Raw genomic sequence first — 17,083 nt, forward strand, 5'->3', positions numbered from 1 at the left:
CAGATGTAAAATACTAAATGCATTTAAACAACACGGACTCTTTTTAAATTGCCAAGTCATTTTATTTCAAGACAACGACTTCAGGATAGCTATAGGATTCTGTGACTCTCAGAGTGCTTCTAGATGATTTCTCCCAGTGTGCGCCAATGTGACTTTCTCCATTTTGTGTGTTCCGGTTTGTATTTACTTAGGCTTAAGGCATTACAACTTTTCAGAAGCTGTTTCCTCATACCTCTGATCTACAACTTCTCTCAGGTGGAAAAGGCTACCAATAATACCTGAAATGCAAAGAAGGGCAAAACGAGCAAGTAGGAGAGCAACTTCGATGTTTACACTCATTCTTATTTTGGCTCGAGTCTCTTTTCTTTTGTCAGGTGGTGGGCCACTATCTACACTCCCGCCGCCTCCTTCAACATCACAGTTTGGTGGTTTCCAACCTTGCTGACAGTGACAGTGTCTTCTGTTGTTGCAGACACCTCTGAAATTGCATGTGCTAACGTCACAGCTAAAGTTCAAGTCTGGATAAAAGGTACAGTTTTGGTCCTTGCAGAATTGTCCTGGGCCACATGATGCACCATCAACTACAAGACCCAATTGTGGTGTGAGTGTCCCAAAGTGGGCATCAAACCCAAAGCAGGTTTTTGGTGTAACATCGTGTACTACTATATGACGAAATGTAGTATGCTCTCCGCCACCAGGAATTTTCTGCACATTAGCACAGTGCAGCATTCCACACATGATATCATCTTCTTCACATTTTACAGGTTTTCCTCCTCCTCGGATCACCCTCACCCCACAGTTTCCAAATCGATCGCCTCTCATATTCAATGTTCTATAGCATATCGGTGCAGCCTCTTTTACATTGAAGCCAAAGAGGGCTTGGCACTGCATGTCACGGTCACTACAGTTTCCCTTCACACAAACAGCCAGTGGTGAACAAGGGGTTCCATCCTGGATATAAGAGTCATCTGGACAAGTGTGTGTTAGTCCAGTGCAGTATTCTGGAAGATCACAAATACCAAGAACATCTCTGCACATTCTTCCAGGCTGAGCATAATTACATCCAACACAGCAAGATCCTTCGCTGCATGTACTGCCGAGCGTGAGGATGCAACTGTTCTCACAACACGGGTCTTCAGCACAGTCCTTCATGGTGCCACAGTCACATTCCTCCCTCGCATCTAACTTCTTGTCACCACAACGATTAGCTACATAAGGAAAATTATTATATGGTACATTTGAAGTACTCAAACAAGGATCCCATCTATGCACCACTTCATGCAGTGTCACATACGAACAATTACTTAGCATATCCAGAAGACCAGTCTCGGGAGCCATGACACATTTATCTCTTCGAAAACAACGACAACCTGGTCCATCATGTCTACAGCCGATCATATGACCTAGTGTATGTGCTGCAAGAGTTGAAGCTAAAAATATGTGATTATTCCCAACACATACAAATGATGCACCCCAATTGGGGTTGCATATTCCTCCACGGTGGGCATAATACCTGTCATTACCGAATCGACGTCCTGTTAAAAGCACTGCAGTGTCATGAGGAATCATACCTTGCCAACGTTGCATTTTCCATAAACCAAACCGAGTAACAAGAGAACCACCATCACGCCAAATGTCCAAACGCATTCCATCCCCGGCATTCCATATGCACAAAACACGTATACAAACTTCAAGTCCAGCCTGGAAGTAAATACTATGCAATATGTTGTTCATAATCACGACATTCTCTATTACACTTGTTTGATTTGGGTTGAGAAGAAAATATGAGTGGGCAACTGTATAGAGAAGTTTTATGTATTTTCTATGTGGCCACCACATATACACAGGTCCTGCTCTAGGCATCTCAGCAAGCAAGGCCTCCTCATCTGCTTGATTTGTATCTTCCCCTCCAATCTTACATTTTTCATCCTCTCCTGGTGTTTTTTGTGTCACAAGCAGAGAAATCACATGCTCAAATTTGGAAGACGCTTCCAGGGGTTTGATTTCGTAAGTGAAGTCGTCCACCTGGAGCATGCCACGCAGACCCCCATGGCAGGTGTCCAGTGTGCCCATGGACCCAGGAACCCCTTCCAGGTAGCCATAGTAGTAACAGTCTCGAGGGACAAAGGGGTAGTCCTCCTGCATGGCGCCTTGGTCATTGTCGGTGATGACAGGGAAATGTCTGGGCAGCAAGCTTTTCTTGACTCTCATGTGAACCACATGTCTTTGGCCACCGAAGCGAATCTTGTAGGAGAGCTGGCCTTGTATCTCAGCTGTACTCACTCTGTGGGACACCTTCCTGGGGATCACAATTTCAGAGGCAGTGAAGCGCCATCCTGGTGGCGCATAGGAGCAACAGATCGGGCCCAGGAATAACCAGAGCAGAGGCAAGCAGGGATCACCTCGCAGCTGGGCCTGGGCAGAAGCAGGTCCCATGAGCGAGGAAGCCTGGGGCCAAAGAAACTGCAGTCAAGCGGGAGGCAGGCAAGGCTCTCCCTGGAAGAGCAACCTCAACGGCAGTATGGTCCTGAGGAGAGCAGAGAGAGGCTGGAGGCCTGGCATCCCCAGAGAGGTGGAGCAGGGACAGGGAGGCTGTTACATAACAATGGTGGACTCCTGAGTGGGCGGGGCCATGCTCAGTCCTCCTAGGGATCCTGGCACGGTGGGGGGTATTAGAGAGGAGAAGGCAAGGGAGAAATTAGGAAAAACAGAATGTCTCTCTGGGCTGAGAGGTGGCCTGGTCTCTTGGAGAAGTCACGGGGAAGGATAAGTGGGTTTGGTGCCAGCTTTAGACTGTTACTGACGTTCTTTTTTCCCAACCCCAAGTGAGATAAGACATCAATCTGTAGCTAAAGCATGAAGTGGAGAGGAGAGTGGATGCTTCCCCTTGTAAGAATTTTGAGGACAGAGTCAGAGTCTCTCACCCTTTAGAGAAATGGAATGTGCTAGGCCTGATTAGTGGAACCAAAGAAGAAACAGCGTCATGAGTAGAAAAGTGAGGGTGGATGGCAAGAGTTTATTACAAAGTGACACTTACACCTGCCCTATGATGCAAGGATCGTAGCCACAGGAAGTCCCCCACAATGATTTCTGTAACCCCTAGTAGCATCGTTGATGAATGCATTCCACAGACTGGAAACAAACAGCCAGTGCCGAATAGATGAATGGCATACAGACTGGCATATTCATTCCGTGGGATGCTCCTCAATAAATCTGAGCAAGTTTCAGACACATGGAAGAACGTGGATGGGTCTCATAGATATGATGATGATGGTGGAAAGAAATCAGACCAAAGGAACTTTGTGAAGGCCTTCCACTCTATGACGTTCTGGAGTAGTCCAAAGTAGTATTTGGGAACAGAATTTAAATCATTGTTTTCCTGATGTGAGGGAGTGAAGGAATGGAGGCAAATTACTGGAGTGTCATGGAGCTTCTGAATCTGATTGGGGTGTGCTTTAGATGAGCTTTTCCCTCCAAAATCCACATGCTGAACTCCTAACTGCCAAGGTGATGCTCTTAGCAGACGCTATTGGCATCTTTTTTGAGAGGGCATTAGGTCATGAGGAAAGAGCCCTCATGCTTGGGACTAGTCTTTTGTTTTTGTGTTTGTGTTTGTGTTTGTTTGGCGGGGGGTGGCGGAAGGGAGGATTAGTGTCTTTTAAGAGAGGCTCTGAGAGAGTCTTCACTCCTTCTGCCCTGTTCAGTCACAGTGAGACGGTGTCAATCTATGAACCAGGAAGTGAATCCTACCGCATCCAATCTCCTGGTGCTTTATTCTTGGACTTACTGGCTTCTGGAACTGAGACATTATGTTCTCTTTTGTGGAAGTGACCCAGCCTATGGTATTTTGCTGCCTTAACAGAACAGAACAGAAAATTGGTTCCCGGAGGTTTTGCTATAGGTAACAAACACCTGAAATTGTGCGAACGGCATGGAACTAGGTATTTGGTAGTGACTGGAAGAGTTTTTGAGTTGCAAACTAGAAAGCCCACAGTGCTGTGGACAGACTCTCGGTGAGAGCCTAGAAAGAAAAGAGTGGTATAGGCAACCTTAACATTCTCAGAAAACACCGAAGTATTCTTGAACAGATTGGTAGGATATGAACTGGAAAAGCCATAGTAATGAAGTGAAGACAGCAATAAGGATTATGTTATTGAACAGTGGAGGAAAGGCCATACTTGTCATCAAGTGGCAAAGAACTTGGCTGACGGGGGGTTGTGTCCTGTGTGTTGTGGAATGTAGAATTTGTAAGAATAAACTGGATGTTTAGCTGGGCAAATAGCTGAGCAAAGTGTTTAAGAAGTGTCTAGGTTCCCTTCTTTTGCTGTAAGCTTCTAGTACAATGTAGGAAGAGAAAACTGATTTAAAGATGGACTTGTTCCTCAAAGAGCAGCAGAAGTTAAAAGATTTGGGAAATTCCCAGCCTATCCATGTGGAAAAGTTTGAGAAGGCATGGTCTGAAAAGAACTGTGAGAATGTGGCAAAAACAGCACTTGAGCTGTGTGCAAGACGGTGGCAGAATGACCCCCATGACTCACAGGTGATCCAGAGATCATTAGATCAGTTTCAGAGAAGGGGTCTCCTGTGCCTGCAGGACCTTGGCATGCTTTGTCAGAGTTGCCTCACCTGTGGACTCCTTTCCCAGCACTTTACTCCAGGAGGTTGAGCTCCTCCACCAACACAGCACCACAGGCCACAGTAGCCACCCCTCTGGAGGACACAGGTGGCAGGCTTGGGCAGCGTACATGCCGGGCCATCTCCATGAGTGCGTAAAGTGCACGAGATGCAGGGGCAAGGGGTGTGGCTACTTCCACCTAGATTTTGAAGGATGGAGATTATTGGAGCTAAGGGCCCATGACCCTGGAGAAGCAGGCCACCACAGGGAGCACCCTCTAGGGTCATCCCCAGCAGAGCCATGGGGGCAGGCCATTTCTATGACCCCAGACTGGTGGAGCCACCGTGCATTATTTCAGCCCAGACAGCCACAGGCAAACAACTTTAGCCCATGAGAACTGCAGTGTGGGCTGCATCCACCAAAGCCTTGGGGCAGGCCTCTAGGAGTCTTGGGTGTCCAACCTTGTCGGGTCCTGCAAGGCAGGACCTCCACCCCAATGGGGCGGGAAGTGGAACAGAATCCCCAGTGTGCCTAAAGGGAAGAACATGGAGGCAAAAGGGGATTAATTCTTCTCTTGCCGTAAGATTCTAGATATACTTAAGACCTGTCACTCCTTTCTTCTTTCTAATTTATCCCTTGGGTGATAGGAGTGTCTATCCTATGCCTGTTCCACCACTGTACTTTGGCAACACATCCATCATTTAAAAAATTATTCAGAAAATATCATATTATTGAAAAATAAAGATTGAGGCTTTGACAGAGGGTGTTGGGATTCATCTGGGCCATTATGCAACTGATGTCACCTTTTAATCATCTCTTATTCCTATTTACTCTAGTCATCATCTCCCAATGTTCAACATAGTGTCTCACCTCTTTCTAGAGTGATTAAAGTTCTGGAGGCTTAGAAGTCCAAGATCAGAGTGCCATCATAGTTGGGTTCTGGTGAGAACTATCTTCAGGGCTGCAGACGGGCCAGTTCTCTTTGTAACTTTGCATGGCTTAAAAAGATGTGTGTGTGTGTGTGTGTGTGTGTGCGCGTGCGCGTGTGTGTGTGTGTGTCTCCCATAAGTTTATTGTGTCTTTAAGACCCTATAAATGTAGACTTCTCTCCCAGAGAAGGGTCTTTCATATTAACATTATTAATATGAGTTGCTCATTTGTGATTTTCGTAAATATCTGGGTTCTTGCTCTTGGATTTCTCAGAGTTTCCCCATGTGTACACCTGCTAACACACTACATATGGCAATGTGCTGTGAAGGGTGGACACCTGAGTGCAGTCAGCATGTTGAGGATGCCATTGTTGAAGCAGTGTAGGAAGGCACACTGTTGGAAATGGGCAACAAGGTGACTGCATGCTCCATCCCCAGCAGATTCCCAAACTGGCAGCAGACCATGGTCAAACTGGTGCCTGAATCGTCTTACTCACTACGGTCGTGGAATCTACCCCAGCCTTTTGTTTGCTTGTTTGTTTACTATTTTCTTTTCCACTTCCAAGGTAATCAACAGAGAAAAAAAGAGAAGTTACAGTGGAAAATATCTTATTGAATAATATAAAGAGTTAACGGTCTGGCTGTTACCTGTGTTACGGTGTCACCTTACATAAGAAAAGATGTTGTAATGAGACATGTTGAGTATTCCAACAAAACTACTGTGATTGAGTTCCTGGTGTGGTGCAGTAGGTTAAGGATCTGATGCTGTCTCCAGGGCGGCTCGGGTTGCTGCTGAGCTGTGGGTTTGATCCATGGCCCAGTGCAGTGGGTTAAAGATCCAGGCTGCTGCAGCTCTGGCATAGGTCACAGCTGTGGCCTAGATTTGATCCCTGGCCTGGAACTTCCATATACCACCTTTTCTACTGCTCTTAAAATGAGAATAATATAGTTCCTTCATTTAAGTGCAGGGTGCAGGAAGTGAAAACCCATTGTGTGAATCTACCTCTCACTGCTCATGTGAGGGTACTGAGGCCCAGAGAAGGGCAGAGACTCAGCCAAGGTCACACACCAAGCATAACCCAGGCCTCTGGCCCCCAGTTTAGAGAGGCCTTGGGTTCTGGGATGGATCTCATTCATCTTGGATCTCTAGCCCCCAGCCCAAGCTGGACAGACAAGGAACCATGTTAACTTCTGAGAGTAGATGGTAGAACAGATGCCCCACAGAGGGTGGGGACAGATGTACACATTTCAGAATGGCCCTGGGGGTTCTGACTGCCTCACACACACAGCCTGGAAGGGATTAGCCATGTCAGGAGTGAGAAGTAACTCTTGCCCGAACTTCTTTAGCAGCCTGGAGAGGAGACATGGAGATGGCCTGGTGGAGCTTCTGGAGCAGAGGTGGCAGGAGCAGGTGGCTGCTAGCCTTTGTGCCTTCAACACTCCCTCAACTCCCTCTGTTCAAGTGTGACTAGGGCTACTGAGCCAGAGGTCACATCTCCCTCAGCATCTGCCTTTTGCTCAATCCATCATAGCAAACCTCACCAGCAATTGGCCTTGTCCATTTCTGTTTCCAGACTGAGTTCACCAAGTCAGCTTAGCCTGGTGCTCATAGAACCCAATCCAGAGAGACACTGAGTGAGTGTCTGGGATGAGCCAGTGGGATGAGTACTAATGGTAGAAGTTCAGGCACACAGATATGGCTATCCTTTGTGAGGTCAGTCTCTCTCAGCAGGACCATATTAATCCACCAAGACTGAACAACAAAGAAACAGAAAGTCTGAACAGATTAGCTATGACTAAGGAGATTGATTCCAACAAAAAGCACAGGATCAGAAGCTTTCACTGGTGAAGTCTACCAAATATTTAAAGAAGCATTAGCACTGATCTTCTAAAACTCTTCCAAAAAATGAAAGAGGAGGAAACATTTACAAACTTATTTTATGAGGACAGCATTACCCTGATACAAAAGCCAGACACAGATATGACAAGGAAAAAAAAATTACAGGCCAACATCCTTGATCAATATACATAAAAACATCTCAAATTCAACAGCAGAGCACATTAAGAGGATTATTCAGCATAATCAAGTGGGATTTATCCCTGGGATATGAGGATGGACAGATGTACGCAAATCACTCAATGTGATATACCACATTAATAGAAAAGTCATATGATCATATTAGTAGATGCAGAAAAACTATCTGACAAAATACATCCCTTCATGATTAAAAAATGCTCAACAGATTGGATATGTAAGGAACATACTTAAAATTAAAGTCCTTATTAGTAATATACCCATGGCCAACATTAGACTCAATGGTGAAAGGTTGAAAACTTTTCCTCTAATATCAGAAACAAGGCAAAGTTGCTCACTTCCAACACCTCTAATACTGGAACCCCTAAAACATAATACTGGAAGTCACAGTCAGAGCAATAAGGAAAGGAAAAGGAAAGGCATCCAAATAGGAAAGGAAGAAGTATAACTGTGACTAGTTGTAGATGACATAATATTATATATATATAGTATATATATATATATAGTATAGTATATATATATATAGTATATATATAGACAGTCTTAAAGACTACATTAAAAAAAACCCTGCTAAAACTAGTCAATGAATTTAATAAAGTTTCAGAGTACAAAATCAACATAGAAAAAATAGTTGCATTTCTAACACCAATGGCAAAAATCTGAAAAAAAAAGAAAGAAAATAGTCCAAAACAAAATAGCATCAAAAATAATAAAATACTTAGGAATTAAATTTAAATAAATAAGTGAATTTTCTACGCCAGAAACTATAAGACTTTGATGAAAGGAATCAAATAAGACACTAACAAATGGAAGGACATGCCATGTTTATACATTGTAAGAATTCGTATTGTTAAAATGTTCATACTGCCCAAGGCAATCTATAGATTTCAATGCAATCGCTATCAAATGAGAATAGTATTTTTCACAGAAATAGAATAAACAATCCTAAAATTTATGTGGAACCAATAAAGAGCCCAAATAGCCAAAGCAATCTTGAGAAAGAAGAACAAGGCTGGAGTCATGCTTCCTGATTTCAAGCTACATACAAAACTATGATAATCAAAACAGTATGGTACTGGCATTAAAAACAGACACATAGCTCAGTAGAGCACAGTAAAGAGCCCAGAAGACACCCCCTGCAAATGGGATAAACTAATACTTGACAAGGGAGCCAAGAATAATCAATAGAAGTACTGGGGAACCTGGATAACCACATGCCGAAGAATAAAATGGTAACCCTGTCTTACACTACCCACAAAGTGAACTCAAAATGGATTAAAGGCTTAAATCTAAGATCGAAAACCATTAAACTCCCAGAAGAAAACAGAGGAAAACCTCCTTGACACTGGTCTGGAAACTCATTTCTGGATATAATGCTAAAAGTACAAATGAGAAAAGCAAAAATTAATAACAGGGACTACATCAAACCAAAAAGCTTCTGCTCAGAAAAAGAAACAAAACTAAAAGGCTAGCTATTGAATGGGAGAAACATTTGCAAATCATATATCTGGTAGGGTTTTAATATCCAAAATATATAAAGAACTCATACAACTCAATAGCAACTGCCCCCAAACAAAAAGCAAATAAGATAAAACCACAATTGAAAAATGAGCAGAGAAGCTGAATGGACATCTCCCAAAAAGATATACAAATGGCCAACAAGTCCTTGAAGAGGTCCTCAACTTCATTGATCGTAAGGGAAAAGCAAATCAAACCCAGAATGAGATATCACATCACACCTCTTAGAATGGCTATCAGCAAGAAGAAAGGAAATAACAATTGTTGGTGGGGGCGGGGGGAGATATATCTTAACGTTATGTCTTAACGACTGTGCCTGGTTGGTGAGAATGTAAATTGATACAGCCACAAAGGAAAACTGTATCATGGTCTTCCAAAACTAAAAATAGAACTACCATATGATCCAATAATCCCACTTCCAGGTATATACACTGTCGCCATTTGTAGATGACACCATACCACATGTAGAAAATTCTAAGGCTGCTACCAGAAAACTATTAGGGCTCATCAATGACTTTAGTAAAGTTGCAGGATACAAAATTAACACACAGAAATCTCATGCATTCCTATACACTAGAAACAGAAGATCAGAAACAGAAATAAGGAAAAAAATGCCATTTAGCACTGTATCAAAAAGAATAAAATACCTAGGAGTAAACCTATCTAAAGGGATGTATCTAAAGACTCATACCATAAAAACTATAATATGCTAATGAGAGAAATCAAATGTGAAACAAACAGGTGGAGGGAGTTCCTATCTTGGCACAGCGGAAATGAATCAGACTAGGAACTATGAGGTTGCAGGTTTGATCCCTGGCCTTGCTCCGTGGGTCAAGGATCTGGCGTTGCTATGAGCTGTGGTGCAGGTCACAGATGTGGCTCGGATCCTGCATTGCCGTGGCTGTGGTGTAGGCCAGCAGCTGCAGCTCCAATTAGACCCCTAGCCTGGGAACCTCCATATGCCATGGGTATGGCCCTAAAAAGACAAAGACAAACAAACAAACAAACAGGTGGAAATATATACCATGCTCTTGGATTGGAAGACTCAACATGGTCGAAATGACTATATCACCCAAGGCAATCTATATATTCGATAAAATCCCTATCATGTTTCTTGTTCCTCAAGAGTTGCTTTGGCAATTCTGGGTCTGTTGTGGTTCCATATAAATTTTTGGATTGTGTGTTCTAGTTCTGTGGAAATGTCATGAGTATTTTGATTAGGATGGCCCTGAATCTGTAGATTGCTTTGGGTAGTATAGCCATTTTTTTTTCCACCCCAGGAGCATGGGATATCTTTCCATTTCTTTACATCATCTTTAATTTCCTTGATTAATGTTTTATAGTTCTCAGCATGTAAGTCTTTCACCTCCTTGGTCAGGTGTATACCTAGGTATTTGATTTTGGGGGGGGGTGCAACTTTAAAAGGTATTTTTGTATTCCGTTTCTAATATTTCATTGTTAGTATACAGAAATGTGACTGATTTCTGAATGTTAATCTTATGTCCTGCTACTTTGCTGAATTCCTTGGTCAGTTCGAGTAGTTTTTGTGTAGCGTCCTTAGGGTTTTCTGTATATAGTATCATGTCATTTGCATACAGTGACAGTTTTACCTTTTCCTTGCTATTTGGATGACTTTCATTACTTTTGTTTGTCCGATTGCTGTGGCTAGGACTTCCAGTACTATGGTGAATAACAGTGGTGAGAGTGGGCATCCTTGTCTTGTGCCAGATTTTAGTGGGAAGGCTTTTAGCTTTTCTCCACTGAGTATTATATTTGCTGTGGGTTTGTCATAAATGACTTTGATTAGATCCAGTCAGCATTCATATCCTTGAATTTCACATCTGCGGATTCAACCAACCACAGATCGTAGGTCGAATCACCAGTCTCTTGGTAGAATCTGTGGGTGAGAAACCCAGGGATAAGGAGGACTGGCTGTATTTAGTTTGAAGTAAAAGCATCTCCTGAACGTAGCACAGCTTGAACTTTTGAAAAGCAGAGTGTGGAATTCTTTATTCTTGGCCTTCCATTTGAAGGTTCAACCCCTGTCCTGGAAACTTCTGCATGCTGCAGGTGCATCCAAGAAATAAAGGAAACAGGGCAGGTATAGGTGTCATAGGCGTCATAGAGCAGGTATAAGTGTCACTTTGTAATAAACTCTTGCCATCCACCCTCACTTTTCTACTCATGACGCTGTTTCTTCTTTGGTTCCACTAATCAGGCCTAGCACATTCCATTTCTCTAAAGGGTGAGAGACTCTGACTCTGTCCTCAAAATTCTTACAAGGGGAAGCATCCACTCTCCTCTCCACTTCATGCTTTAGCTACAGATTGATGTCTTATCTCACTTGGGGTTGGGAAAAAAGAACGTCAGTAACAGTCTAAAGCTGGCACCAAACCCACTTATCCTTCCCCGTGACTTCTCCAAGAGACCAGGCCACCTCTCAGCCCAGAGAGACATTCTGTTTTTCCTAATTTCTCCCTTGCCTTCTCCTCTCTAAAATCCCCCCGTGCCAGGATCCCTAGGAGGACTGAGCATGGCCCTGTCCACTCAGGAGTCCACCATTGTTATGTAACAGCCTCCCTGTCCCTGCTCCACCTCTCTGGGGATGCCAGGCCTCCAGCCTCTCTCTGCTCTCCTCAGGACCATACTGCCGTTGAGGTTGCTCTTCCAGGGAGAGCCTTGCCTGCCTCCCGCTTGACTGCAGTTTCTTTGGCCCCAGGCTTCCTCGCTCATGGGACCTGCTTCTGCCCAGGCCCAGCTGCGAGGTGATCCCTGCTTGCCTCTGCTCTGGTTATTCCTGGGCCCGATCTGTTGCTCCTATGCGCCACCAGGATGGCGCTTCACTGCCTCTGAAATTGTGATCCCCAGGAAGGTGTCCCACAGAGTGAGTACAGCTGAGATACAAGGCCAGCTCTCCTACAAGATTCGCTTCGGTGGCCAAAGACATGTGGTTCACATGAGAGTCAAGAAAAGCTTGCTGCCCAGACATTTCCCTGTCATCACCGACAATGACCAAGGCGCCATGCAGGAGGACTACCCCTTTGTCCCTCGAGACTGTTACTACTATGGCTACCTGGAAGGGGTTCCTGGGTCCATGGGCACACTGGACACCTGCCATGGGGGTCTGCGTGGCATGCTCCAGGTGGACGACTTCACTTACGAAATCAAACCCCTGGAAGCGTCTTCCAAATTTGAGCATGTGATTTCTCTGCTTGTGACACAAAAAACACCAGGAGAGGATGAAAAATGTAAGATTGGAGGGGAAGATACAAATCAAGCAGATGAGGAGGCCTTGCTTGCTGAGATGCCTAGAGCAGGACCTGTGTATATGTGGTGGCCACATAGAAAATACATAAAACTTCTCTATACAGTTGCCCACTCATATTTTCTTCTCAACCCAAATCAAACAAGTGTAATAGAGAATGTCGTGATTATGAACAACATATTGCATAGTATTTACTTCCAGGCTGGATTTGATATTTGTATACGCGTTTTGTGCATATGGAATGCCGGGGAAAGAATTAATTTTGACAATGTACCCAATGGCGGAGCTGCAGTTAGTGACTTTGGTTTATGGAAAATGTATCGTTGGTATTATTCAATTCCTCATGACACTGCAGTGCTTTTAACAGGACATCGATTCGGTAATGACACGTATTTTGGAAGCCACTCAGGAATATGCAACCCCAATTGGGGTGCATCATTTGTATGTGTTGGGAATAATCACATATTTTTAGCTTCAACTCTTGCAGCACATGCACTAGGTCATGTTATGGGCTGTACACATGATGTACCAGGTTGTCGTTGTTTTCGAAGAGATAAATGTGTCATGGCTCCCGAGACTGGTCTTCTGGATATGCTAAGTAATTGTTCGTATGTGACACTGCATGAAGTGGTACATAGATGGGATCCTTGTTTGAGTGAAGCAAATGTACCATATGATAATTTTCCTTATGTAGCTAATCGTTGTGGTGACAAGAAGTTAGATGCGAGGGAGGAATGTGACTGTGGCACCATGAAGGACTGTGCTGAAGACCCGTGTTGTGAGAACAGTTGCATCCTCACGCTCGGCAGTACATGCAGCGAAGGATCTTGCTGTGTTGGATGTAATTATGCTCAGCCTGGAAGAATGTGCAGAGATGTTCTTGGTATTTGTGATCTTCCAGAATACTGCACTGGACTAACACACACTTGTCCAGATGACTCTTATATCCAGGATGGAACCCCTTGTTCACCACTGGCTGTTTGTGTGAAGGGAAACTGTAGTGACCGTAACATGCAGTGCCAAGCCCTCTTTGGCGTCAAAGTAAAAGAGGCTGCACCGATATGCTATAGTACATTGAATATGAGAGGCGATCGATTTGGAAACTGTGGGGTGAGGGTGGTCGAAGGAGGAGGAAAACCTGTAAAATGTGAAGAAGATGATATCATGTGTGGAATGCTGCACTGTGCTAATGTGCAGAAAATTCCTGCCGGCGGGGCGCATACTACATTTCGTCATATAGTAGTACACGATGTTACACCAAAAACCTGCTTTGGGTTTGATGCCCACTTTGGGACACTCACACCACAATTGGGTCTTGTAGTTGATGGTGCATCATGTGGCCCAGGACAATTCTGCAAGGACCAAAACTGTACCTTTTATCCAGACTTGAACTTTAGCTGTGACGTTAGCACATGCAATTTCAGAGGTGTCTGCAACAACAGAAGACACTGTCACTGTCAGCAAGGTTGGAAACCACCAAACTGTGATGTTGAAGGAGGCGGCGGGAGTGTAGATAGTGGCCCACCACCTGACAAAAGAAAAGAGACTCGAGCCAAAATAAGAACGAATGTAAAAATCGAACTAGCTCTCGTACTTGCTCGTTTTGCCCTTCTTTTCGTTTCATGTATTATTGGTAGCCTTTTCTACCTGAAAGAAATTGTAGATCAGAGGTATGAGGAAACAGCTTCTGAAAAGTCGTAATGCCTTAAGCCTAAGTAAATACAAACCGGAACACACAAAATGGAGAAAGTCACATTGGCGCACACTGGGAGAAATCATCTAGAAGCACTCTGAGAGTCACAGAATCCTATAGCTATCCTGAAGTCGTTGTCTTGAAATAAAATGACTTGGCAATTTAAAAAGAGTCCGTGTTGTTTAAATGCATTTAGTATTTTACATCTGGTCATAGTCTTACTGCTCCTGTAGAGGACAGTGGGACCTATTCGATTCACCAGCGGAATACCTGTACTTATTTAGGCAGTGATACTAATGTTTTATCCATGCGCCAGCAGCACATCTTGTTTGAACTGGTTTGTACTTGTTTACTAATTTATTAGACCTTTCATTAGCTGGTGATATGCTAGATTTTTGTTATGGGTTCACAATTTTTGCCAGTGTTAAATAAGCCCGACATGATAGATGGCATACAAGACACCTTGGCAGATACAGTAGGAAGAGAAAACAACTCGGTGTCACAGGCACATGAATGTGAAATGTAGTTCAACAAGCTGCTGAGTACGTGATCTTGCCCAAAGTCATTGGCTTTCAGAGAATCAAAGCTCTATCTGACATGTTATATTGAGAGATGAAAGGTACTTTGCCAGGGTTTTGTCATGGCTAAAAGAAAGGACCTCAGAAGCACCTAGAATATGTTGGGCACTTAATAAACATTGACTTTATCATTCCCATTGGTCTCACGATTACCTTGGGTTGCATTAAAACTTAAGTATTGCAAGTATTCCCAAAACCTTGGAACTTTGTATCTTTTATGGTCCAACCACCCCACAAGGAGACATTGATCTCTGAATATATCAATTCCCAAGGCCCCTATTTATTTTTTTTGAAGCCTTTTTTTTTTTTTTTTGGTCTTTTTTTGTTGTTGTTGCTATTTCTTGGGCTGCTCCCGCGGCATATGGAGGTTCCAGGCTAGGGGTCCAATCGGAGCTGTAGCCACCGGCCTACGCCAGAGCCACAGCAACGCGGGATCCGAGCCGCGTCTGCAACCTACACCACAGCTCACGGCAACGCCGGATCGTCAACCCACTGAGCAAGGGCAGGGACCGAACCCGCAACCTCATGGTTCCTAGTCGGATTCGTTAACCACTGCGCCACGACGGGAACTCCGCAAGGCCCCTATTTATTAATGTCCTACCACCTCCCATTTAAAATTATAGGATTGGCCTAAACACAGCCTGTCTGTACAGTACAGGATGGAATTGCGTGTCTGATACATATACAGAGGCCAAAACTGACATAAAAGGAAAGAGGAAGCAAACGCTACATAAGAGAATATTAGAAGCAGGTCTCATAAGTGAGCTGTGTTCTAGTCGTGCTACTTAAATGCCTCAGACCTTGCATCAAACCCCTCTCTGAAAACATGGAGTCCAGAGGAGGGTAGCTCTCTAAAGGCAGCGGAAGGCTGCAGCAGAGGAGAATCCACTTAACCCAGTGGAGGAGGATAATTTGTCCAACTTTGCCATCTATAGAGTTCTGTTAGGCAGCACTTCTTGTCCATGGGGTTGATCTGGATCTCCTTCCGTGACCCGTTTGAGCCCTGTCTTACTACCTCTTGTCAAACATGGGTTAAGGCATTTGCTCTTTGCACCGGTATCTATTAAAATCAAAGCTGGATGACCATTTGTTAACTTGGTTATTTCCTGTTGATACAAAGGCACTTGGTGAAAACAAAGTGGATCTTCTCTGGGTGGTGTGGACGGGATGCTTTTGTTTTTTGTTTTTTGTCTTTTTGCCATTTCTTGGGCCACTCCCATGGCATATGGAGGTTCCCAGGCTAGGGGTCTAATCGGAGCTCTAGCCGCCGCCCTACACCAGAGCCACAGCAACGCTGGATCCAAGCCGCGTCTGTGGCAACGCCGGATCATGAACCCACTGAGCAAGGTCAGGGATCGAACCCGCAACCTCATGGTTTCTAGTCGGATTCGCTAACCAGTGAGCCATGAGGGGAACTCCGATATGCTTTTGTTTTGAATCGGGCAGTCCCATTGGTTTACTTTTGTTTTCATTTCTATTGTTTCGGGAGCCTGCCCTAAGAAAACATCTGTAGGGTTGATGTCAGAGAACGCTTTGCCTATGTTCTCTTCTAGGAGTTTTGGGGTGTCCTGTCTTATGTTTAAGGAGGTGCTCATGCTCGTTTTCAAGCCATCTCTCCCCACTCCTGACCCACACAACCAGTGATCTCGTTTCTTTCATGAAAGGTTAGTTTAACCTGCTCTAGAAATTCCTATCCACATAATAATTCCATTCCATGTGCAATCATGTGTGTCTGGCCTCTTGCATACAACCGAATGTCATGGGGATTAATCCATGTCTTTGTGTGTTTCCACACTTGTTCATTGTTACTGCTGTGTCATATCATTTAGTGAATATGCGGTGTTGCTTAGCATTCTACTTGTTGACCAACCCTTGGGTTCATTCCAGATTTAGTCTGTTAGGAATGGAGTTGCAATGAAGATTTTTGCATATGACATGTTTGGGTATATGTTTCTAGGAGAAGAACTGCTAGGCCATAGAGTAGGATAAGTTTAATGTTTAGGAAAAAAAACCTGCCAATTTCTTTCCAAAGTTTTATTTTCCAATGAGGTTTTTTTTTTTTTCCCCCAGTGAGTTTCAGTTGCTCCACTTCCTCAACCAAACCGACTAATCTCAGGCCTTCCGGAGGAAGGGAAGCAGTAGCTTATTCCAGGTATAATGACATTTCCCTGATAACAAAAGGCAGTATTCATCACTATTTTAGGCTTTTTTTTTGGGGGGGGGGAATTGTATACTTTCACTTATGAAGTAACAGGTCAAGTTTTTTTGCTCGTTTTTTGTATTGGGCTCTTTATCTTGGTTTCATTGAGTTGTGAATATATTTTGGATACGTTTTTTTTCAGCTTGGAGGGTGACTTTTATTTTTCAAACCCTTATTTTTCATTAAAGTATAGGTGCTTTACAATGCTGTGTTAGTTTCAGGTGTAAAGCAATGTGATTCAGTTATTCTG

At 43.8% G+C, this 17,083-nt stretch overlaps 2 protein-coding genes across 2 annotated transcripts; one reads left to right on the forward strand and one right to left on the reverse strand.

Annotated features, from left to right (window-relative positions):
* On the reverse strand, nt 202-4,763 carry LOC100525589 (disintegrin and metalloproteinase domain-containing protein 20-like). Its single transcript, XM_003128625.5, has 3 exons — nt 4,654-4,763; nt 3,788-3,854; nt 202-2,448 (listed from the first exon to the last, which is right to left on the reverse strand). The coding sequence occupies exons 1-3, from the start codon at nt 4,761-4,763 to the stop codon at nt 202-204; spliced, it is 2,424 nt and encodes an 807-aa protein (XP_003128673.2).
* On the forward strand, nt 11,733-14,063 carry LOC100525409 (disintegrin and metalloproteinase domain-containing protein 20-like). The gene has a single exon (XM_021100076.1). The coding sequence runs from the start codon at nt 11,829-11,831 to the stop codon at nt 14,061-14,063; it is 2,235 nt and encodes a 744-aa protein (XP_020955735.1). The 5' UTR covers nt 11,733-11,828.

This window comes from Sus scrofa, chromosome 7 (genome assembly GCF_000003025.6).
Source record: "Sus scrofa isolate TJ Tabasco breed Duroc chromosome 7, Sscrofa11.1, whole genome shotgun sequence".
Lineage (NCBI taxonomy): Eukaryota > Metazoa > Chordata > Mammalia > Artiodactyla > Suidae > Sus > Sus scrofa.